General features: G+C 38.0%; 1 protein-coding gene across 4 annotated transcripts in view; it reads right to left on the minus strand.

The window, feature by feature from the left end:
* Positions 1-977: 977 nt before the first annotated feature.
* LOC137631117 (plasmolipin-like) overlaps positions 978-26,567 on the minus strand; it is a 232,385-nt gene continuing 206,795 nt past the window's right edge. For 3 of the 4 annotated variants that reach the window (XM_068362768.1, XM_068362769.1, XM_068362770.1), the window contains exons 2-5: positions 17,775-17,906; positions 15,566-15,739; positions 6,842-6,921; positions 978-5,615 (exon numbers count right to left, since the gene is read on the minus strand). In XM_068362768.1, coding sequence (XP_068218869.1) covers positions 5,423-5,615; positions 6,842-6,921; positions 15,566-15,739; positions 17,775-17,906 — 579 coding nt within the window. In that variant the 3' untranslated portion in view covers positions 978-5,422. Of the gene's footprint in view, positions 5,616-6,841; positions 6,922-15,565; positions 15,740-17,774; positions 17,907-22,104; positions 22,224-26,567 lie in introns of those variants that run through there. The other variant, XM_068362771.1, reaches the window with a different exon arrangement.

The raw sequence follows: 26,567 nt of genomic DNA on the forward strand, positions 1-26,567 counted from the left end.
ACCTGGAAACTAGAGCAAAAGAAATCCAAAATTGCTTCTATACAGTTAGTTAAATAGATGCAGGGCCCTTTGTGGAACAAAGTCCAAAGCCTGGTCGTTACCATTTTCATAAAGTGAACCAAATTTAATACTGTATCAAGAAGCAATCATCCAGACATTATGGAGGGAGCCTTTGGTGTCCTCCTCAGGAAGCCCAAAGGCCACTATTCTACAGAATCAGGATCCAAGGTTTGACTAATTAACCTTTCTTCAGAGCTTATTGAAAATGTTGCGTTGGGAGGAGAATCAATAGTTGGAGAAGTGATTACTTGCTATTACATAATTGAAATCTAAGAGTAATTTGAACTCGATAATATAGATTATTTCCTGTTTTTGACACCAGGAAAGCACAACCCCTAAGTAGAAAAATTATATATTCTTGGTAGTTTTCAACAATAACACTGCCTTACTGTTTCAAACCCATGGTATAATGTCTACTACTAATAAATTCTAGATCTAAATTAAATTCACAATCCCAGTCCTAGCACCATACCTTGGTAAATACAGTAATTCTTTACCCCAGATTTTTATCAACACTACGGTTAACTCCCCTCATGTCCAGACCCTTCAAAATGCAACTTAAGAATTTACTCTTAGTTACACCTAGGCACTGGAAGGCTTCCCTGGCTAAAGAACGTTTGTTACTTGCACCAGTAGTGATGATAGCACCTTACAACCATAACACACTTCTGCTCGACTTTGAAAAAACAACTACATATATGATTTACTATAATTTGCTTGTGTTGTCATATTGGTAGTTTCATTACCTCTGCCAACAAAGTTGGAAGGTTATGGTTTACCCCTATGTGTGTGTGTTTGTGAACAGCTTCCTGGCCACAAATTTAATCGTAGAGAAATGAAACTTGCAGATTCCTGCCATTTTCATTACTTTTTTATGTAAATAGCTGGAAATGATTAAATTTTTGAAGGTCAAGGTCAAAGGCCCAGGTCACAGTCAAGCAAAATGTCCAATTCATGTAATCAGTTATAAGTTTGAACATTGTTGTCACAGACTTCAAGCTTGGTTCATATTTGAGTGTATGAAAATCCAAGCCAATTAATACATGTCAAGGTCGAATCCAAGGTTAATGGTCATTAACCATACGGCCACAATTTTAACCATAAAGTAATGAAACTTGCAGGGATTTTAAACTTATGTAAAGAGCTGGAAATGATTAATTGATTCTGGGAAAGGTAAACTGGTTTCAAGAAATAAGCTGCTGTGGTGGAGGTCTGCACTCTCAGAGTGCTTTTCTAGTTTACTACTGTATTTATTAACACCGTTAAAAGTAAACAATATAACAAGACATTGGATGTACAATCTATTAGATCTTGTTTTGACATGTGCAACTCATTAAAACATATTGATTAGGTAAAATTAAAACAATACTGTACTGTATTCTGCCAAGATTTCCTTAAAAGGATTTGATTTGAATACTTGGCATACATTTTGTGTCAGAAACTAGGCAACCACTAAACATACTTTGATTGTATGTGGTGATTTGCATTTTTCCTCCTTTCCGAGATATTCTTGCATACATTTATCTGGGAACTATAGCAAATGCCATCTACTTCATATATAATTATAAAATAAAAAATCAAGCTATAAAGGGTTATTCATAACAAAATAGATTTGGCTATAATATGGCAGACTGAGCCACAGGCCTATACTTGTTCTAATACCGATAGTTCTGTACTGGTTTTAATGGCTATAAGGGGCAGCTTTATAACTAGTTTCTGTGAATTCTGCCAACAAGATGCAAATATGCCAAAATGTTTTTGTATTACCACCCTTAGTTTACATTCTGAGGTCTATGACACATTTTCTTTTACTTCTTTTAGGAATTAATTCTGTCCATCTCTTGTGTATATAGCCTACTTGAATTTAAAAAAAAAATGGCAATTTAAGCATGGTTACTTCAATATCATAAAGAGAGCACTGAAGTAAAAATTGACAAGACCTCTAAAACTACCAGGAAATTTTGATTACCTGAACCTGAGCTACAAAATAATGTTGCACTGTACTGTACTTCATTTCTGCAATCTATTCAGATCACCCTTCCTTACCCCTAAAAACGTATTAACACTAAGTAAAAATTAAGGATTCACAGTTATTTACTAAACTACTAATAAAAATCTATCAAAACTATTTACGGTACCTTTCATCCTTACACTGATGCAAAATAACAACTATTAACTAAAAACTTTACCTTGAAATTCAGCTTGCGTTCTTACTACTGCGATGCTAACTCAATATTCCTTAGCATTCATCGTAGTACATAAAACTTAACCTTAATTGTATTTCTAAGCGTTCCTTGCAGACGCATCAACAAACAAGTTTCTATGCTAAATATCACTAATATATGCAACTAAATTACAGTAAATGCATTAAAATCGGACGAATATACAGTAATGTACTACAATATGGAATGATTTCAAAATATAAATGTAAAATTAAAAATATGAAAATGGAATGCATCCATGTACTGTTCCCTACTTAAACATGATATACAAAACAGAAAACAGACTTTGAGGTCAGATCTTACAACATCAACTTCACCAACAATCTACAGCAGGGAAAAAAGTTTCAAAGTTAGGATGATTTCTTTAAAAGTGAAAAAATACTTAAAATATGCCAAAAGGGTCAACATAATTAATACTGCCATGGATTAAATTTGTTTTTGGAGATATATGGAACACATAAAGCAGTCTATTTCATGAATTGAATACGGACTGGGAAGGCCTGGCATCAGAGATTACATAGTTTAAAAAAAATTGCTACTTACTCAGTTATTTTAAGTACACATCACAGTTCTACCTTTCATAAAAATATTAACTTCCTCCTGATATTTAAGTGCATTTGCATAGTGTTCCTATATCCTAAGAATACTTGGAACATTGAAATAATCTGAACACAAAGCACCTCAGTACACAGAACAGCCACTTATTCCGCTTTGGATAAAAAGAGAGTGCGTAACCAGTTTCCTGGATCTGCATATTACACTGAATGCTAGTAAAATATTAAGTCTAGTACAGTACTATTCTATTGAATAGATTACTGTAACTTATAGGAAAGGAAAACTTTAAAAGTGAACCTCACTGATAGAGAATTTACTTTGAAGCCTATGCCTTAGGATACACCTAGACAAGTAAAAAACATACATACATATACCAAAGGCACTTCCCCCAATTTTGGGGGGTAGCCGACAACAACAAGAAACAAAACAAAAAGGGGACCTCTACTCTCTACGTTTCTCCAGCCTAACCAGGGACTCAGCCGAGTTCAGCTGGTACTGCTAGGGTGCCACAGCCCAACCTCCCACATTTCCACCACAGATGAAGCTTCATACTGCTGAGTCCCCTACTGCTGCTACCTCCGCGGTCATCTAAGGCACCGGAGGAAGCAGCAGGGCCTACCGGAACTGCGTCACAATCGCTCGCCATTCATTCCTATTTCTAGCACGCTCTCTTGCCTCTCTCACATCTATCCTCCTATCACCCAGAGCTTTCTTCACACCATCCATCCACCCAAACCTTGGCCTTCCTCTTGTACTTCTCCCATCAACTCTTGCATTCATCACCTTCTTTAGCAGACAGCCATTTTCCATTCTCTCAACATGGCCAAACCACCTCAACACATTCATATCCACTCTAGCCGCTAACTCATTTCTTACACCCGTTCTCACCCTCACCACTTCGTTCCTAACCCTATCTACTCGAGATACACCAGCCATACTCCTCAGACACTTCATCTCAAACACATTCAATTTCTGTCTCTCCATCACTTTCATTCCCCACAACTCCGATCCATACATCACAGTTGGTACAATCACTTTCTCATATAGAACTCTCTTTACATTCATGCCCAATCCTCTATTTTTTACTACTCCCTTAACTGCCCCCAACACTTTGCAACCTTCATTCACTCTCTGACGTACATCTGCTTCCACTCCACCATTTGCTGCAACAACAGACCCCAAGTACTTAAACTGATCCACCTCCTAAAGTAACTGTCCATTCAACATGACATTCAACCTTGCACCACCTTCCCTTCTCGTACATCTCATAACCTTACTCTTACCCACATTAACTCTCAACTTCCTTCTCTCACACACCCTTCCAAATTCTGTCACTAGTCGGTCAAGCTTCTCTTCTGTGTCTGCTACCAGTACAGTATCATCCGCAAACAACAACTGATTTACCTCCCATTCATGATCATTCTCGCCTAACAGTTTTAATCCTCGTCCAAGCACTCTAGCATTCACCTCTCTCACCACTCCATCAACATACAAGTTAAACAACCAGGGCGACATCACACATCCCTGTCTCAGCCCCACTCTCACCGGAAACCAATCGCTCACCTCATTTCCTATTCTAACACATGCTTTACTACCTGTGTAGAAACTTTTCACTGCTTGCAACAACCTTCCACCAACTCCATATAACCTCATCACATTCCACATTGCTTCCCTATCAACTCTATCATATGCTTTCTCCAGATCCATAAACGCAACATACACCTCCTTACCTTTTGCTAAATATTTCTCGCATATCTGCCTAACTGTAAAAATCTGATTCATACAACCCCTACCTCTTCTAAAACCACCCTGTACTTCCAAGATTGCATTCTCTGTTTTATCCTTAATCCTATTAATCAGTATTCTACCATACACTTTTCCAACTACACTCAACAAACTAATACCTCTTGAATTACAACACTCATGCACATCTCCCTTACCCTTATATAGTGGTAAAAAATAAATACTGTTATCCTTCGTGTCAAAATTATTGAGGAATACACCTGGCCCTTTTTCCCATTTAGTCAAGTCAGTATCTTTAACATAGCAAACTAGCCTAAACGATCAAACTTCCTTATGGATGGAGTGTGGTTTTATTTGTTTCAGCCAAGATGAGGTAAGGTTCACAAAAAATCAATTTTCCTAATGCATACAGATCTTGGGTCTTAAAAATCCAGTTATATATTGTTGTAGGTTGTAAAAACACAAGAGCTTTCTCACTTTTTTTCAAAATGGCTCCAGTTGAAGTGGCACTTTGAAAAAAAGGGCAAAATATGTTGTTTTTTTTAAATTATACAATGATATATAACTGGAATTTTAATACCCACGTTTTTTCAATACACATCGGGGTGTTCTCTCCCAGTTACATACAGATCTACTCTTGTTATCTTTAAAATTTTCTAAAATGCCGTGACCTTCCCCAGGTTACTTAGACAAACTCACATCAACTAAACAATAACTCAAAAACCCTTCATTGTAAAATTGGAATATCAAGATTTATAAAAGAAAGATGATATGCAACACTGATGCTATTATAAAGAGCAATGAGGTCCACGCAACAACTTGGCAAATCAAACCTAATATTTCTAAGTGGTTGCAGTAGTAGTAGTGGTAGTTCTTGTGGTTGTAGTAGCAGAAGCAGATGTATTCCACCTACTCATAAACGGTAAGGATGCACCCCCAGAACGCCACTTGTTGAAATTCAAATAAGCATTAAATCCATAGAGACACATGGCTACGAAGCTGAAAAAGGCTGCTACTGCAAAAAGTTCGCCATTTCTGAAACAAATTTTTAATGTTATGAGAGATATTACTGTGTCCCTGTGATGATGTATGATCATTTTGATAAGTAGATAACAGTGAACTTCCATATAGCTGGGTCAAAATATTCAACCAGCTACAATAATCGATGAAATACTATAACTATGAGTCACAAAAACAATCAACCTACTTATTTCATCCTTGAGTATTAGGAATAAAAGCATTCATCTTTTTCCAAAATCATAAAGCTTTTTAGAAGTCACTTGATCCAAAATATGATTCTTACAAGTAGAAAGCATCTACATTCTTTGGTCTGATTAAACATTTGACAACTTAAAACTTACATGTAAACAAAAATAACTCAAAACCATACAAAAGGGTAAAATAATCCTGAATGCTGGTGAAATCATTAAAAGTTCTTCCTGGACAACAAAATTAGAAAACTGTGCTATAGAAGTCACCGTAATTAAATGTGCAGTAATTTCACTAATTTTTGCAAAGCCAAATGAATGAAATGAAGATATGAAAAGGAGAAAATATCTAGAGAGAATAAAGATAATGCTTCCTGAGTTTCTAAAGGATGGGGTATACGTACTCTCGTACACAGACAAACATAGACACTAACACAAGAACAATGGCACTGCCGCACACAGGCAAGTATGTACCACAAGGAATTACTCTTACTTTCAATATTTTTGTCTATGGCCTTTCATAAATAAAGACCCAATGAGTAATGGTTTTTTTTTTTTTATATAGAAAAAAAAATAAGAGGGGCTCCAATTAATCCTCTCATGTCAAGAAAATAAAGACCCCTACCAGAAACTGCTTTTTTTTTTCACTTAAAAATTTTGAGGCACTAAATCCTCTCTTGGAAATATCATCAATAAAATAATTAACCCTTTTACCCCCAGGCTATTTGGAAATTTCCAACCCTTAACCCCCAAGGGATTATTTTTTTCCCAGCACATTTTGCAGTATATATTTTTTAAATTGCTCTAACAGCCTTAATTTTTGTCATAGAGAGGTCAGGTTGGTCTCATTCTCTTGGAAAATGCCTGAATTTTTGAAAAAAAATTGATCAAAAATATGAAAAAAAAAAATTTATAGCATTTTTTTGCAAGGACATACCGGTACGTCCATGAGGGTAAAGGGATGGCTTTTGTGAAACGTACCAGTATGTCCTTTGGGGGTAAAAGGGTTAATATACATGGACCACATATCTTTGAGAAAAAGCAAATACTTACATATATGTTCCAGCAAAGTCACCTCCAACGCATCCCGCAACAAACCAAAAGAAGGTCCATATTACGGTGTAGCAAAGTTCCTGTAATCAAGAGTACAGTAATTATATCCTATTAAAAACCACAGCTATAAAATCATTGAAATTAATATTAGAATTAAAGCGTTATTTGAGAATACATTGCATCACTATACTGAACTTTATTCAGGATGTTTTCATTAGAGTCCAAGCCAGATGTTAAAATTGAAATATCCTATAAAAATGACAAATAGCAAAACAATGCTTTCTAAACGGCTTGTAATGAATAACCTGTTTTTTTTTTTTTTTTTCAGTAGCCAAGCTGAATATAAAACTTGTTAAAAATCCATAGTTTTCAACTCGATACTTATTTTTATTCATAACACTTTGAGACGCAAAGACCATATTAAAATATCTACACAAAAATTATACTCTGTCAAATTTACAAAGGTCGAGTACCTAAAGACAAAAACATACGTTGTCATTTTTCTGACTTTGTGTTTCGAAAATCAAAAGAAATGGATGCCATTTGATGGGTATAAGGAATACAATTACTTTAAACGTTAAACTTCAATTATATAAAAAATGATATTTTAATTATAAAATAAATTTTTGAATATACTTACCCGGTGAATATATAATAGCTGCAACTCTGTTGCTCGACAGACAAAAAACAGTAAAAACTCGCCAGCGATCGCTATACAGGTTGCGGGTGTGCCCACCAGCGCCAACTGTCGGCCAGATACCACTCTCTCAATGTAAACAAAGACTCAATTTCTTCTCATCCCACTGCGTCTCTATTGGGGAGGAAGGGAGGGTCGTTTAATTTATATATTCACCGGGTAAGTATATTCAAAAATTTATTTTATAATTAAAATATCATTTTTAAATATTTAACTTAGCCGGTGAATATATAATAGCTGATTCACACCCAGGGTGGTGGGTAGAGACCAGTTAAATATGTTTACATCGTATAAGCTAAGAGTTTTTTATTTCATTTTGACAGTTATCAATATAACAAAACCAAAATAAATAGGTACCTGGTAAGGAAGTCGACTTAGACGATTACTCTGCCTTGTAAGTACGTCTTCCTTACGGAGCCCCGCGATCCTCTTAGGATGCTGACAGACCCCCAAGAGCTGAAGTATCAAGGGCTGCAACCCATACAACAAGACCTCATCAAACCCCTAATCTGGGCGCTCTCAAGAAATGACTTTGACCACCCGCCAAATCAACCAGGATGCGAAAGGCTTCTTAGCCTTCCGGACAACCCATAAAAACATTAAAACATTTCAAGAGACATTAAAAGGATATGGAATTAGGGAATTGTAGTGGTTGAGCCCTCACCCACTACTGCACTCGCTGCTACGAATGGTCCCAGTGTGTAGCAGTTCTCGTAAAGAGACTGGACATCTTTTAAGTAACATGACGCGAACACTGACTTGCTTCTCCAATAGGTTGCGTCCATGATACTTTGCAGAGATCTATTTTGCTTAAAGGCCACGGAAGTTGCTACAGCTCTAACCTCGTGCGTCTTAACCTTAAGCAAAGATCGGTCTTCCTCACTCAAGTGTGAATGAGCTTCTCGTATTAATCTGATAAAACATGACAAAGCATTCTTTGACATAGGCAAGGATGGTTTCTTAACCGAACACCATAACGCTTCAGATTGGCCTCGTAAAGGTTTAGTACGAGCTAAGTAGAACTTAAGAGCTCTAACAGGGCATAAGACTCTTTCTAGTTCATTGCCTACGATCTCCGATAAGCTGGGAATATCGAAAGATTTAGGCCAAGGACGAGAAGGTAGCTAATTTTTGGCTAGAAAACCAAGTTGCAGAGAACAAGTGGCTTTTTCTGACGAAAATCCGATGTTCTTGCTGAAGGCATGAATCTCACTGACTCTTTTAGCCGAGGCTAAGCATACCAGGAAAAGAGTCTTAAGAGTGAGATCTTTCAGGGAGGCTGACTGTAAAGGCTCAAACCTGTCTGACATGAGGAATCTTAGGACCACGTCTAAATTCCACCCAGGAGTAGCCAAACGACGCTCCTTAGTGGTCTCGAAAGACTTAAGGAGGTCTTGCAGATCTTTATTGTTGGAAAGATCTAAGCCTCTATGCCGGAAGACCGATGCCAACATGCTTCTGTAGCCCTTGAAAGTGGGAGCTGAAAGGGATGGTCCTTTTCTCAGGTATAAGAGAAAATCAGCTATTTGGGCTACAGAGGTACTGGTCGAGGATACAGAAACTGACTTGCACCAGCCTCGGAAGACTTCCCACTTCGATTGGTAGACTCTAATGGTAGAAGCTCTCCTTGCTCTAGCAATCGCACTGGCTGCCTCCTTCGAAAAGCCTCTAGCTCTCGAGAGTCTTTCGATAGTCTGAAGGCAGTCAGACGAAGAGCGTGGAGGCTTTGGTGTACCTTCTTTACGTGTGGCTGACGTAGAAGGTCTACTCTTAGAGGAAGACTTCTGGGAACGTCTACTAACCATCGAAGTACCTCGGTGAACCATTCTCTCACGGGCCAGAGGGGAGCAACTAACGTCAACCTTGTCCCTTCGTGAGAGGCGAACTTCTGCAGTACCTTGTTGACAATCTTGAATGGTGGGAATGCGTAAAGATCCAGATGTGACCAATCTAGGAGGAAGGCATCTATATGTATTGCTGCTGGGTCCGGGACTGGAGAGCAATAGATTGGAAGCCTCTTGGTCAGCGAGGTTGCAAAGAGATCTATGGTGGGTTGACCCCAAGTCGCCCAAAGTCTCTTGCACACATCCTTGTGGAGGGTCCATTCGATTGGAATTACTTGACCTTTCCGACTGAGACAATCTGCTAGGACGTTCAAGTCGCCCTGGATGAACCTCGTTACTAGGGAGATGCCTCGATCTTTTGACCAGATGAGCAGGTCCCTTGCGACCTCGTACAAAGTCAGTGAGTGGGTACCTCCCTGTTTGTAAATGTACGCCAAGGCCGTGGTGTTGTCCGAGTTTACCTCCACCACCTTGCCTCGAAGGAGATTCTCGAAGCTTATCAAGGCCAGAAGAACCGCCAAAAGCTCCTTGCTGTTGATATGCATGCTCCTCTGACTCGAGTTCCACAGACCTGAGCATTCCCGACCGTCCAGCGTCGCGCCACAGCCCAAGTCCGATGCGTCCGAGAAGAGAACGTGGTTGGGTATCTGAACTGCCAGGGGAAGACCCTCTCGTAGGCTGATATTGTCCTTCCACCCAGTCAGACAAGACTTTATCTTTTCGGAAATCGGGATCGAGACCGCCTCTAGCGTCTTGTCCTTTTTCCAGTGAAAAGTCAGATGGAATTGAAGAGGACGGAGGTGTAGCCTTCCTAGCGAGACAAATTGCTCCAGGGATGACAGCGTCCCTACCAGACTCATCCACAGCCTGACTGAGCAGCGTTCTTTCTTCAGCATCTTCTGGATGGAGAGCAGGGCTTGATCTATTCTGGGGGCCGACGGAAAAGCCCGAAAAACTTGACTGTGAATCTCCATCCCTAAATACAGAATAGTTTGGGATGGGACCAGCTGTGACTTTTCCAAATTGACTAGGAGTCCCAATTCCTTGGCCAGATCTAGAGTCCAATTGAGATCCTTCAGACAGCGATGACTGGAAGAGGCTCTGAGAAGCCAGTCGTCCAAGTACAGGGAGGCTCTGATCTCCGATAGCTCGAAACTGGTACCCCACATTCCTGTAAACAAACCTCAGAAACGGTTGGGAATCCGGGTGTATAGGAATGTGGAAGTATGCCTCCTGAAGGTCGAGAGAGACCATCCAGTCGCCTTCCATAAATGCTGTCAAGACAGCCTGGTAGACTTCATCGTGAAGTTTGTCTTGACAATGAACACATTGAGCGCACTTGCCTCTTACGTACTCCTGCAGTGAACATGGCTGCCAAATCATGGAGTCATCCCTGAGGGACTTGTCCCTGCAGAGAACGTGGCTGTCAGATCATTGGAGCCATCCCTGAAAGCCTTGTTTATGCATGACATAATTGTACAGCAAAACTTCAAAGGCTCGAAAACAGCTGTGAAGTTGACCTGTAAAATCTTGGAGCGTCTCCTGGCCAGGCGCCAGGGAGAGTCTACGAGATTTGAGAAGTCTATCTGGGCAGAGGCAGGAACTCCCAAGCCAAGAACTTCTCTCGTGTCATATCAGACTCTCGCTCTATAAGCCAGTTTAAAAGAAGGGAAAGCAAAGGCTGTAACCCCCAAACTCCTCCTGGTGATAAACCAGTCGCCTAGCAAACGTAAAGCTCTCTAGGAGAGCGAGAGAGCACTAGCTTATAAAACAATGGCTTCGAAGTAGCTAGGCCTAGTGTAAGCTCTGATGTTTAGGCGAACGAGGAGCAGCAGTTACAAAAAGATCCGGACAAAGATCCTTAAAAATCAGCATGATTTATTTAAAGTCCATAAAGGGCTAAGCAGCTTTAGGCTCCTCTCCGTCTGACAGAGTCCTCAAGGGAATATCAGTAGGAGGGGGAACTGCAACTTCCTCATCTAAAGGAACCTTGTCCGATAATAGCTGAGTCTCAAGCAAGGGAGAGACCTACCGTGGTGGCAATGCTTTACATGCAGAGTCTACACGCACTGGTGCATTAGTAGCGGACCAGGACGCAACGTCATGTAACTGCTTGACAGTCTGTGAACTGTCAACAACAACAGGTGCGAGAGACCAGGACGCAACGTCATGTAACTGCTTGACAGTCTGTGAACTGTCAACAACAACAGGTGCGTGAGGACGCACAGCGTCCACTCGTGACTGCTTTGACCGCCTAGACTGAGCAGTCAAAACAACTCTAGAATGCGGAGGTTGACGCACAGCGTCAAAACAAGTCAACTCCGATTGTTAGCGAACGTCATGAACGTCAACAGGAGCATCAGCAAGTGGCCTAACGTCCAAATGTGGCTGAAAATCCACACGAGACCGCATCGAGTGTGGTTCTAAACAACCTGACTGACGTGACTTAGCTACACCAACGTCAACAGGACGCACAAAGGAACGTTAGGTTGGCTGAAAGCCGAGATCTCGATGAGATAAACGGCTAGGCTCAACGGACTAATCGGCAGAATAGTCTTCCATAAGGGAGGCAAGCTTATTCTGCATGTCTTGCCGTACAACCCATTTAGGATCAACGGAAATGGTTGCGGTAAGAGACGAGGGTAACGTCTGTGACCGCAACACTTTGCCAACAAAAAGACTCTCGGCGTCTGTGTTACGCTTTTGTTAGGCGGCGAGCAGTTATCCGATGACTGCATAGGGTCAGAGCTGTCCTAATGGCTGCAACCAGGACGCTGGACCTGTCCTGAAAGGACTGACTTTCGCTTAAGGGCCTCGAAACCTTGTTTCAGGTTTCTTATGCGAAAAGCCTTCGGATGACGAGGAGAAAATTGTCTCTCTCGCCTTATGGTAGGGGAGATCTTGGTAAGATACACCCGATACCATAGAGGGAAACGTCTGTTCGCTGATCAAGGCCTCTCGAACCCATAAGTCGTACGACATTACTTCTCCCCTGGGCTTGGGAGCTTGCAAGAGGTCCCGGACTAGGTGAACGACAGGCACGAACAGACGAACCCTCGGACGCAACACTGTAACACTTTGCGCAATATCACTTTATCACTACGATTTTCTGTTTTGCACTTATTTCACTGAAATCGAAACTTTTACTGATTTCTACCTGAAGCACACAATTCTACCCTAATCAAAAGGTAGTAAATGCGAAATCAGTCGTATAATGCAAGCACATTAATACCAGCAAAAAAACAGTAAACATCTTTTAAGATAAAAAATTCAGTGGTTGGGGAAGAGAATAAACACTAGTTCATTCAAAACTACGTTTTCAATCTCTCACCGTACATTGCCTGGGGACGAGAATAAAACTAAAAACGTTTTATCCTTTCTCCCCGTACAGAGACTAGGGACGAGAGTAACTCGAGAACAACGTTACCCGCTTGAACGGAACGTTTTCTCTCCTCTCTCTCCCTCCGTCTCTATCTCTCTCTCTCTCTCTCTCTTGATTTCGCACCTAAGAGAAGAGCCCAATTACGTTTCGTCAAAAAAACATGTTATTTGACCAAAGGAAAAAACTGAAAGGTTTTTCAATTAAAAAGTTCCTTTACAATAGAATTTAAAACCTTTAAGCTTTGAAAGAAGAATGAACAAAACGTCAGAATCGATTTACTCTTTCTGCAAAGTGAAACCGTGATACTCTCTCTCTCTATCGTAACGATAGAGTGCAAACTGCGTAGCATAAATAAACTAAACGTTAGTTCATCTTTGAAAACAGTACGAAGACTATTCAAAGAAAATCTTTCATAAAATATTTATTAAAAATATTCATTTAAAAAGTTTTAAATCATTAGCTCTTTAAAAGCTATTTACGATTGAAAGGGCTCAACGTTGTTTAACTTCGGTTTCCAAGTTAGGACCGCCTACTCTCAGGAAAGGTCGCATATAAACAAAACATTAAAATTTATTTTTTATGTTTATTATAAATGGAAAGTTAATCGAAGAGGCCTAATAAAGGCGGTGAGATATAAAATATATAGAGGAAAATCTATAATTAATTTATAACGTGATAAGATAATTACTAAAAGCCTAAACACACTTCCGTCTAAGGGAAGGGTCGGCCATTTAAAAGTCAAAGAAAGTCCATACTCTCTTTGTCACCAAAAATTAAATCTATCCAAAACGAGTTCAAGATTTAAGATGAAGATAAAACACCTGCACTGCGAAAGCTCAAACCAAAATGAAGTACTTCACCAAATATGTTGAGAAAACTCCAGGTTCTACAGCGAGTAAAAGTAAGTCTTGTCGACACGTCGACAGAGAAGAAATTGAGTCTTTGTTTACATCGAGAGAGTAGTATCTGGCCGACAGTTGGCGCTGGTGGGCACACCCGCAACCTGTATAGCGATCGCTGGCGAGTTTTTACTGTTTTTTGTCTGTCGAGCAACAGAGTTGCAGCTATTATATATTCACCGGCTAAGTTAAATATTTAAAACTCAACATTTAACTTATAGTTTTGTAACATTATTCAGTCGTACTATAAAGAAACATGGCACAAACATTGCCACTTTTCTGATACCGTTTTTTTAGGTCAGTGATAGACATTCATTAATTGGCTTTCGTCGGGAAGTATTCCCTGCAGGCAGGTATTGATAAGAACCACCCGTGACGATAAGCAGCTCGAGCTCCAACCCAGATGTAGGAGAGAGAGAGGGAATTACAAATGCTATAACAGAGATGCTTATAAGATTAGAGTCAATCAAAGAAGACACAAAAGAATCATAAACTTTTTGTCAACCTGAATGGAAGGTCATCTATCCCCATCCATAACAACAGTATTTGCTGGTCAAACATGAGAGGTTGCCGGTAATGTTTTGAAATATTTTGTATTAGAACAATAGCAAGGAGGTCCTGTTACTGATGTTTCTAAAGCAATTTTATGCACAGCAGAAGCAACCAATTCATGCAAAACTATAGTTGAGAGGGTCTGTAGAGAATCAAGATGCACAGAAAAGTTGTAGGGAAGCCAAATTTTACTATAAAGAAAAGGCAAAGGACCAATACTGTAACAGATTTAGACAACTTCAATAAAGGTGTGCTACGACGATTAAATAGTACTTAAATTCTACGAACTTGAAGAAGTACCAACTATTGATAAAGTGTTGCTTGAAATTAAAGAAAATATTGACTTCACAGTTAGTCAAGAATCTTTAAGGAAAATTATGAGAGATAGGATTTAGGTATGCAAAAATTAATGGGCGACAGCTTTTAATGGAAAGATTCGATGTGCAGTGCTTAAGATCAAGTTTTTTGGAAAAATTATTAAAGCCAGAGATGATAGACATTCTATTATAAATCTGGAAGACACTTGGATGAACAAATTTATTTGTTAGTAATAAGTCTTGAGTTCTCCGATGAGGAATCTTTTTAAAAACTGTTACATTGTTATCTATATTAATAAAGAAGTTTCTTGTGTACTGTATATCGAAAGACTTATCTCAAAATAAAAGTTAGATGCATGAAACTTTTTGCATTCTCCTGTATTATCATTATTAGCCTAGATGCAACTCTACTGGGAAGGGAAACAAATAAGGAAAAAGAAATAAAAGGGATACTAGGATTAAATATAAAAGTAACAAGAATGCAAATAGTTATTGTATCATCAAAGAAATGTTAAAAACAAACTAATAACATTAAACAATAGAGAACATGTAGATCTGCCAAAATAATAATAAAATGACCATTGTAAAAGAACAATTTCACAAAAAGCAAAGAAACATTTTGGGTGGGGCCTTCAGAGGAGATAATCTTTTTATAAGTGGTTGATTCCAAAAGGAGATCATAAGAATTTAGTGACGTGAGAAGCCAGAAATATGGCAATGTGTGTTTTTGTCCTTAGGTACATCTCGACCTTCTTGTGAATTATCAATCACCAGACAAAAATGATGGATGATCATATCTACTAGCATACATTGTACATACTGTACTCGCTTCATCATCTTTTTAACATCATCGCCTTTGCTTCTTTAATGTTACTCTCCAAACTGGTCTCCAAAATTATGTCAATTTGTCCTCACTTGGCACCGATCTAATTTCTTTTCCGGAGACAATATAAGTTACTGAAAATTAAAGCAATAAAATGTCACTTGTGTTTATTTTCCACAAACAAATGAATGAAAAACTGATATCACTCACCAAGAAGAGCCACGGAATAACAGACAGGCACCCAACAACATTTATGACGTACAAGAAGAGCAAAAAAGCCGAGGTCCAAAATCCGCCCATGGATACAAAACTGATCCAATTTGCCTGGTTGCTTCGTGGATGTTGAGATGCCATGATCACAATAAAGACTAGGATACATATTGCCTGAAAGACCACAAAATCACATGTTCATTAATGAAAAAATCCTTATCAAATAACACTGCACACTATACTGTATATCTTAGCCTAACTGAAACATAATAAAAAAATTACTGTACCCCATACTTTATAAATCGAGGGCTGGTAGAAAGATGTTAGTTTATGCTCAATGGGTTTATTGGAAAAAATCTTTATCGTTACCAAAAACAAATATCGAGTCATTGTGTGTGTGTTTAGAGTTAGACGAGTACCTAGGCAATGCACTGAGATGGAAAACGGTACAAGTTTCTGGTATGGAACAAAACTCATGTGTAATGCAAGCAGCTTGTGTAATGGTACAGAAATGTCTTTTAAGAGGGAAAGGGATGTACACACTATTTACACAATAACAGTAGCTAATAACCCCAGAAGTCCACACTTGTGATAATGCTATGAAAGAAAACATAAATCAAAATGAAATAGAGGAGTGTTCCCTAGTTTCTTTCTCCACATACTAAACACTGCCATCCATGACTACCGGTCATAATATTTACAAGTTCAACAGCATCTCTCTCACAAAGGAATAAAGCTACTTACTTTTACTCTGATGACTGTTTTTCCGGTCCCATACAGCAGGAGAACCCCACTGTCTACAGGACTCTCTGACATTACAGTACTATATACCGTACTTATACATAATACAGTTCAGTTATTGATTATATTAAAAAGCAACCAAAAGCAGTGTGTACTCAGACTTCGTAGGCTCACACTTACCTATTCTGCCTTTCCATCCATTAAATCATTATAAATACTTTAAATAAGACTACCATCCAACTTACATCTTAAATACTGCTGCTAAAGTAACCAAAGTTTGAGACATCTATGAGGTATGCTTTTCCAGCAATTCCAGGAGTCCAGAGCTGGAACTTCCACAATAACCTTGGATCCTTTGAAGGTAACAAAGCCCCTAGGACAGAATAAAAACAAGAGTGGGGCAGCCTGGGGTTTTTCATATTCTTTACTGATTCCTCGTCCCTCTACTAAAAACCCAAGGGAGTAATCACAGTCAAGGCAGGAGGAAGACGATATGTTAATAAATCCTCAAGAGAAACAGATGACGGCTGGCATCCTGTGCAGAGATGGTTTTAGAAATGTCGTGAAAAGGATGGGACGCTACATGTTAAATGCTAATTAAATCCATGAAAGGCCTTGACAAGTACAATGCAAACTCCCATAGGCATTACTTGAAAGTCTGCAACATTCCTTCAGCCCTTTAGGTAGGTAGGTATTATAACGACCTGCAGTGAAGGTGCAGGCCACAGGCTGATTGCACTCACTTTTTGGCCTTCTACTACATTTCCAGGCCCACTTTCTTTTTTTCATCTTGCTGTTTAACCTTCGAACTTTTAGTAAAGGGATTTCAAACCAATAGCACATAGGCATTGAATGGTCTCCTAGGTCAATGTGTCGGGACTTATGGCTCAAATTCCTAAACTTAACACGTGTGTCTGTTCTATATCAATTCAGTCAAAATAACCTGTACAATTGAACTGTAAAAATTTCTTTTGATATTCTAAACCACATTCCAGTACTACCTCATAATCTACCCTACATAATAAAAGAGCTGCATGTCTTTATGGCAATGCCATTGAGCGTGACACGAAAAAAATATAAAGATAGATAGATATATGTCACGCTCAACAGCATTGCCAGACGACTGACTACTTAGCCTCTCCTTGTCCCTTGGGTAGGGTAGAAGGAATAGCCATACCCTAGGGAGAGGGGATATCCAGACATGTACTCAGAAAACACAATCTCCCACAAATTGCATAAAATGCCAGATTGTGGTCAGGAAAGGGGGAGGGGGTGGGAAGGGTTGAATAGTTGTGTGTGTGCATATCTATCCTTTTTGACGGCTCGGGTACGTTAGTCTTTGAGCGTTCAATAGTATAATTTTATAGATATTTTAGAAATGAAACAAAGATATTTTAGATATGAAATTAAATAGATATTTCAGAAATGAACTAAAGTAGATATTTTAGAAATGAAATAAGGAACGCACCAAATGAGCACATTTTAGTTTCCCATCATCTGATTTTACATAGCCGGTGTTGACGTAGATTTTTCTCTCATTCTGAGCATCTGGAGATGGGGCTGCTGTAGTCGTCGTGTGGGATGCTGGGAATTCTGACATCTGTGGAAAAAAAAAATTTATTTTTCAAAGATTTAAAAATCTTAACAAATATACTGGTTTCTTTCAGGAATTACTTTTTTCAAATATTGAAATTTACATCTTTTTACATTTAATGGAATACACTGTAAATTATTACATTCTTAAAAAATTATGATAATCTTTATAAATTAAATTCTTTCAAATTCATGACACTTCATAAATCAAATTCTTTAAAAATTATGATACTCTACAAATTTAATTCTTTAAAAATTATTTTCTTCAAAACCTAAAAATAAATAATTTAAAAATTAGTTTTTTAAATGCACTTAAAATCTACTTTACATATTCACATAGATCTTTAGATATATAAAGATATATAAATGAAGAAGGTCTCTGATTTAATTAAAGGTATATCATCATTATAAGCTGACTCCAGGACCAGACAGCCCTTACAACCACAGACTCCGACTGAAATACAGTAATTATCCAGTGGCTACTATCCTCTTGGTAAGGGTAGAAGAGACTCTTTAGCTATGGTAAGCAGCTCTTCTAGGAGAAGGACACTCCAAAATCAAACCTTTGTTCTCTAGTCTTGGGTAGTGCCATAGCCTCTGTACCATGGTGTTCCATTGTCTTTGGTTAGAATTCTCTTGCTAGAGGGTACACGCAGGCACAATATTCTATCTCGTTTCTCTTCCTTTTGTTTTGTTAAAGTTTACATAGTTTATATAGGAGACATTTATTTTAATCTCGTTGCTCTTCTTAAAATATTTAATTTTTCTTTGTTTCCTTTCCTCACTGAGCTATTTTCCCTGTTGGAGCCCCTGGGCTTATAGAATACTGCTTTTCTAATTAGGGTTGTAGCTTAGCAAGTAATAATAATAATAATAATAATAATAATAATAATAATAATAATAATAATAATAATGGCAGCATGAGAGTCAACCAATCTGATTGGTCCTCAATCCAAATTGCTTACAGAAAATAAAAAAGTAAACTATTTTTCATTTTCTTTGTCCATTCAGGCTGTATCTAAGGAGTTATTTTCTTCAGCCTTTCAGGCTGTATCTAAGGAATAATTAACCACATATTAACACTTCTGTTACCATGTTAGTGCTTGAAAAAGGCCATATGTATTTCATTACAAACCCATTTTCTATCCTTTACTTCATTTTATTACTGTATTCGAACTGGAAATGGATTGATGATTTTTCTTAATTATAACACCTAAATGTTTTAGGTTAGTTTTAAGTCGTGGGAAAACCCAAATGTTTTAGGTTAGTTTCCTAAGTGGTAGGAAAACCACTACTGCAATATGGTACAGTTCTTCAGTCAAAAAGGTTTTGCATATAACAGCACATGCGTATGTACTGTATATCTTGCTGAATTATAAACAAACCTAACTAAATATAAATGCGGATGATTAAATTGTCTGACAAAACCATCACAATAAAAAACAAAGGGATTTTGACGTAGGAAAAATCTATTTTTGGGCTCTAGCCATGTCGTCCTGATGGAAGTTCCATTCTGCTGATTCCTACTGTATAATATTTCTGCGAGTGATATTACAAGAGAATTACCGTCGGGTATCACGGGGTTCTAACCCCTGGAACGACTATCCGTAGATATCGTGTATAATCAGGGAAGTATCCTAAGATAACCATAGATATCTGCAACCCCCTAATCCTCTAAGGGGAAGGAATTCTTGGTTAGACACTCAATAACATTGAGTAAAAACATGAAATTAGAAAAGTCCAATGGTGGCCGATGTGGTAACGTCCCTGACTGGTGAACGCCAGACTGGGATTCAGGTCCCGCTCAAACTTGTTAGTGTCTTTGGTCGTTGCAACCTCACCATCCTTGTGAACAAAGGATTGGGCATTTGGGGGAGCCTGTAAGTCTATCTGCTGAGTCATCAATAGCCATTGCCTGGCCCTCCTTGGTCCTAGCTTGGGTGGAGAGGAGGCTTGGGTACTGATCATATGTATATGGTCAGTCTCTAGGGCATTGTCCTTCTTAATAAGGCAATGTCACTGTCCCTCGCCTTTGCCATTCATAAGCAGCCTTCAAACCTTGGCTATTTTCTTGACGGTCTGCAAGTGGTCTTCTAGAGATTCTAGATCAATCTGGTATATGAACAATAGGTACAGAACAGATAAAATATCCGATGCATTTGGGATATGATGTGTGCAAGTTTGAGAAGTCTACTAATTATTAAAATGAATTGCTACAAAGGTACCAAACAACAACAAATGCTGCCATTTCTAGTCCACTGCAGGACAAAGGCCTCAGACATGTCTAAGGTATGGTCTTTTTCATCACCACGTTGGCTACTGCGGATTGGTAATGGTTGGAGATTTTCGTACGATCGTTCACAACTAACTAATCTAGTATAGGTGACCATGACTTGTAAAGCTATGCTGATCATAGCAATGAGCAAACCTTTCATCACGTTAAGCCTAAATATCTTCGTGATTGCTTGGTCCCCTACCCTCAAGCTACTAGCGCTGCTGTACGAGTTAGACATGCTGATGACCCATATAGACTATTCGAAATTAGTGTGAATTATGCAATAGGAGGAAGAACTTTTTGTTATGCTGCACCGAGACTCTTCAAAGACCTTCAACTTGATGTCAAGAATAGCAAAAATGTGGCAGCTTTCAAGAAAAACCTGAAGACTTATCTCTTTGGAAAGTGTTATAATAGTGATCAGAAAACTATTAAGCCTGAATACAAATGCTAACGAATACTAAAAAGATAGAGCAAAATATAAACTGAAAAGAAATTATTTTCACACATCAAGGCAAGCCTGAACAGACTATTAGTGTCTGATGGAGAACGAGAAATAAACCCCTAAAAGTAAGTAATAAAAGATTTGCTATTAACAATCCCATGGAAAATTCAGTTTTTTCTCACTTCCTTGGCGATTCATTTTCTATGACCATTCAAATTCAAAAGTAAATAATCTAATAACATAATCTCCATTAATCTTAATTGTATGTTCCAACATCTGTATACTTTCTTTAAATGTTAAAAGTTTCCAGCATATTATTATTATCATTATTATTTTTTTTTTTACTAACATTGGGATAACTTAGTTGAAAATAAGATGAAAGAAATTATGAATGCTATATTCCCTTAAGAGATATAATTTTACTCATTCAACCACAAGTTAAGAGTCATATCCCTCTGCTCATTCCGATTGACACCTCTAAATCTGTTCCCTAAATCTGATTCCAAAATCTATTCCCGTTTCTCCAGCATACAGGGTTTTCCAGGTTTTCCAAGTGAGAAAAGGCCAACTTCTAATCAACAGAAGCTTTAAAAGGCCAACCCATTAGTAAAACATAGCCAAAAATATAAAATTTAAGGCCAAACTTTCTTTGTATGATATTGCTAACGGCCAACCAATTAAAAAAAGCCACATTTGAAGTTTTTGGCCTGAAAAAGGCCAACCTGGCAACCCTGCCAGCATATAACTTGCACGTTCTCAGGGTTGCCAGGATTTGTAAATGAGAAAAGGCCAACTTCTAATTAACCACAGCTTTAAAAGGCCAAATATATTGTACTGTATTAAGGGTCGGCCTTTTTTCGTGATATTGCTAAAGGCCAACCAATTTTTTAAAAAGGCCAAATTCAAGTTTTTTGCCTGAAAAAGGACAACCCGGCAACCCTGCGTTCAGTTGAAATCCACATTTGTTTATTTGTATTTTTCTTATTTTTTATAACTAAAAAAATCCTCACTAAATTAAAAGAAGCTCAAAACAATCCATAGTTTAAAAGCATCACTCAAAAGCAAGTCATTTTGAAATATAATTCCAAACAAATGAATCATTTGGAATTGTAATTCCAAACAATGTCAACTCGAAAAGTAAAAAATATTTCACTAAAAAAATGTAACTCCAAATCTTCCACTAGAAAATGTAACTCATTTTTCACTAGAAAATGTAACTCCAAAAACTCCAAATCTTTCACCAGAAAATGTAACTCCAAATCTTCCAATAGAAAATGTTACTCCAAAATCTTTCACCAGAAAATGTAACTCCAGATTTTTCACTAGATAATGTAACTCCAAATCTTCCACTAGATAATGTAACTCCAAATCTTCCACTAGATAATGTAACTCCAAATCTTCCACTAGAAAATGTAACTCCAAATCTTCCACTAGAAAATGTAACTTCAAATCTTCCACATAAGGTAACTCGAAATAATCACTCGCCTAGCAATGTAATCCACAAGTATACAAACGCCGCTTGTCGATAGAACTTTACTATACATTGCTAGCAATAAAACTGCGCGCGCAGATACCATCACACTTAATGAGCCGCACAGAAAATGGAAAAGCTGTCAAAACACACGTGTCCTGTAAACCGTGTTTTATCTCGAACCTCGGATACAAACCATCCTGTTTTACTCAAACACTTGCGAAACCAACGCGAGAGAGAGAGAGAGAGAGAGAGAGAGAGAGAGAGAGAGAGAGAGAGAGAGAGAGAGAGAGAGAGTAGCTTGAATGACTGCGGTGTTGAACCGATTCCAAAATGTTCAGTCATCCCGTTTATTATCGTTCGCGATATTCTTCCTTTATCGTGGGAAATGCCTTAGGAGGGTCTTTTAAGAGATTCCTGAAAGCGACTTAGATAGAGCGTAGAGAGGGCTTGGAAAAGATCAAGAAATGGACTTGGAAAAGGTTTAAAACGTGACTTGGAAAATGCTTAAGATCGACTTGGAAAAGGTTTGAAAATGGACTTGGAAAATGTCTAGAAATGGACTTGGAAAAGATTTAGAAATTGACTTGAAAAAGGCTTAAAAATTAACTTGAAAAAGGCTCAGAAATTGACCTGGAAAAGGTTTAGAAACTTGTCAGCTACAACAGCTGTTGCAGCTGACATGGAAAAACTGCTAGTTGTAATAAGTTAAGATTCATTGAATTCAAGGAAAATTGCTTCCATTCTAAGGGAGGTACATCACTGAATACAACTTTCCTATTGTCTGTGTGTATATATTTGTATGTGTGTACATGCAGTAAAATTATTTCAAACACAATATTCAGTGTCAAAGCAGAAATATACTACACATTCTGTACATATATCAAAGGCCGTAAAAGGCCGCACTTGATGGTCCAGAAGGGCATATGCGGCCTTAAGGCCGCAGGTTCCCCATCCCTATATGACTGCTTTCATTGGTGAACAATTTTCTTGTCTTCATCGATTTCTTTCATACTTATTTTTTCGTCCGAATGAATAAAAAAAAAGTGCTATAAAATCCTCGGGAAATAATCGCTTTTAAAATCCCTCCCCATTTGTATCAAGATGGTACGCTGACTGGCCTTCCAGGTCCCAGCCCCATATTCATCTCCCCCGTATTATACACATTGTCAGGCTACATTATATATATATATATATATATATATATATATATATATATATATTATATATATATATATATATTATATATATATATATATTATATAATATATATATATATATATATATATATATATATATATATATTTATATCATTATCTCTTCCTACGCCTATTGACGCAAAAGGCCTTGATTAGATTTCGCCAGTCGTCTCTATCTTGAGTCTTTAAATTAATACTTCTCCAAGCATCATCATCTACTTCCCGCTTCATAGTCCTCAGCCATATTGGCCTGGGTCTTCCAACTCTTCTAGTACCTTGTGGAGCCAAACTGAATGTTTAGTGAACTAATCTCTCTTGGGGAGTGCGAAGAGCATACCCAAACCACCTCCATCTACCCCTCATCATAATCTCATCCACATATGGTACTCGAGTAATCTCACTCATAGTTTCATTTCTAATCCTGTCCTGCCATTTAACTCCCAATATATCCGGTCACGCTCAACAGCATTGCCATATGTATTACTACTTGGTCTCTCCCAAACCCTCGGGTAGGGGGAGACGGAATAGTCATAACCTGGTGAGATGGAGTGGGAAGGGTTGAACTGTACGCGCGCGTGCTTATCTATCTAAATATTTAGCCCTCATATCTGACGGGTTGCATACACTAGCACATCGGATCAATCAAAGTCGACCAATGTAAAATAAACAAAACTAAAATTTCATTGAGTGACATCATCCAATTAAAAGCAGCGCTTTAATGAAGCCTAAAATGACGTATCATTAGCAAAAATCAGACTGGGCTGGGGAAGTTGCAAGGTGTGTGTGTGGGGGGGGAGGTCATGGGGCCATGATTTGGGGGGGGGGGGGGTTATGACACTCAAGCGTAGGTTAATTAAGTGCTAATGACGAAAGAAATCGACACGCCTTGAAGAAGCTGTTACTGCAATTTACGACACTGGTTTGATCAGATCATTTTCCAAGCTTTAAAAACGTATTATTATTATTATTATTATTATTATTATTATTATTAAATGCTAAGCTACAACACCAGTTGGAAAAGCAGGATGCAATAAGCCCAGGGGCCCAAACAGGAAAAATAGTCCAATGAGGAAAGGAAACAAGGAAAAATAAAATATTTTAAGAATAGCAACATTAAAATAAATATTTCCTATATAAACAATAAAAACTTCAACAAAACAAGGGGAAGAGAAACTAGATAGAACAGTGTGCCTGAGTGTACCCTCGAGCAAGAGAACTCTAACCAAGACAGTGGAAACCATGGTACAGAGGCTATAGCTCTACCCAAGACTAGAGAACAATGGTTTGATTTTGGAGTGTCCTTTTCCCAGAAGAGCTGCTTACCATAGCTAAAGAGTCTCTTCTACCCTTACCAAGAGGAAAGTAGCCACTGAATGATTATATTGCAGTAGTTAACCCCTTGGGTAAAGAAGAATTGTTTGGTAATCTCGGTGTTGTCAAGTGTATGAGGACAGAGGAGAATCTGTAAAGAATAAGCCAGACTATTCGGTGTACGAAGACATTAATATAGCGTCAAAGGTCAATGATGTTTAGAAAGCAGATGGGGGGGAAAACGATAATTTATCATGTCTGTCGTCTTTCTCGATCAGATCATTTACGTATAAGGTAGCTTAGTCAGTTGTGGTTGGTGGTATGTATGTGGAGAAAGGCGTGGACTAGCTATCTTATCCCAAGGTACTTGCTGGTAACCAGAAATTTGTAGTTTCGAAATTATCTTATGTGGCGAAAGGACGTATAGTGTGTGTGTGCGTGTGTTTATATGTGTGTATATATATATACATATATATATATATATATATATATATATACATATATATATGTATGTATATATATATATATATATATATATAGAGAGAGAGAGAGAGAGAGAGAGAGAGAGAGAGAGAGAGAGAGAGAGAGAGAGAGAGAGAGAGAGAGAGAGAATATTGCTTTACACACTTTACAGCTTGTAACAGTAATTGAAAAGACTGTAAGCTCCCCCGCCCCATTCTTGCACGTACACTCGTCCACTAAACCACTATGCCTTTAAAAGCTGGCATTGGCGACGGACTGACACACCACGAAACAGGAATCTCTCAAATGGATAAAAAAGTTGATCCACTACCCGCATTGGTGTTGATACCCACACGTACAATAGGGACAGTATCACAGGGCAATTTAACCTCCACCAATTTCAACAGGCCTTTCTTGAACAATATTACAATAGTGACTAACAGTAAATGAACAATACGCGATATGAAACGTTAAATACTCTGAACGAACAAGGTAAAACGACAGTGGAGGTCCTGTAGAGAATGGGGTTCTCCTGCTGTATGGGACCGGAAAAGCAGCCATCAAAGTAAAGTAAGTATGCATGCCTTCACTTCAAGATTGATTGATAGAATTTGCGTTTTCTGGCACCCTGACCACGTCAAAGGTCATTGACGCCGATATCATTTGTTATAAATTATAAAAGGATATTCAATTTAAAACCACAAAAAAACAGGACTTTCAGAAGACTTGCCACTGAAATAAATCTAAAAATGCCGCTGGCTTAAGAGGAAAGTAAATTTAAAACCATAAAAAAACGGGTCGCAATTAAAGTTTTATAGCTTTCAGAAGACTTGCCTCTGAAATAAATCTGAAAATGCCAAATAGCTTACAAAAAAGGAAATTATATTTAAAACCATAAAAAAACAGGTCGCAATTAAAGTTATATAGCTTTCAGTAGACTTGCCTCTGAAATAAATCTAAAAAATACCTCTGGCTTAAGAGGAAATTAAATTTAAAACTATAAAAAACGGGTCACAATTGCCTCTGAAATAAATCTAAAAATACCTCTGGCTTAAGAGGAAATTAAATTTAAAACCATAAAAAACGGGTCGCAATTAAAGCTATACAGCTTTCAAAAGAATTGCCTCTGAAATAAATCTAAAAATGCCAAATAGCTTACAAAAAAGGAAATTAAATTTAAAACCATAAAAAAAACAGGTCGCAATTAAAGTTATATAGCTTTCCGAAGACTTTCCTCTGAAATAAATCTAAAAATACCTCTGGCTTAAGAGGAAATTAAATTTAAAACTATAAAGAAACGGGTCGCAATTGCCTCTTGAAATAAATCTAAAAATGCCGCTAGGGGGCACAGTACAGATGACCAAAGGAATTGCCCTACGGGCTGCAAGAGTGCAAGAGCCCGTGCCTGCAATCTTCAACAACAAGAACAACAGACCAAAGGAGATTCGATTCTTGTGCGAGGAGAAGCGATTGAGATTGGAGTATAAGTGTTCTGGTAAGCCTAT

The sequence above is a fragment of the Palaemon carinicauda genome, chromosome 39, assembly GCF_036898095.1.
Source record: "Palaemon carinicauda isolate YSFRI2023 chromosome 39, ASM3689809v2, whole genome shotgun sequence".
Taxonomy (NCBI): domain Eukaryota; kingdom Metazoa; phylum Arthropoda; class Malacostraca; order Decapoda; family Palaemonidae; genus Palaemon; species Palaemon carinicauda.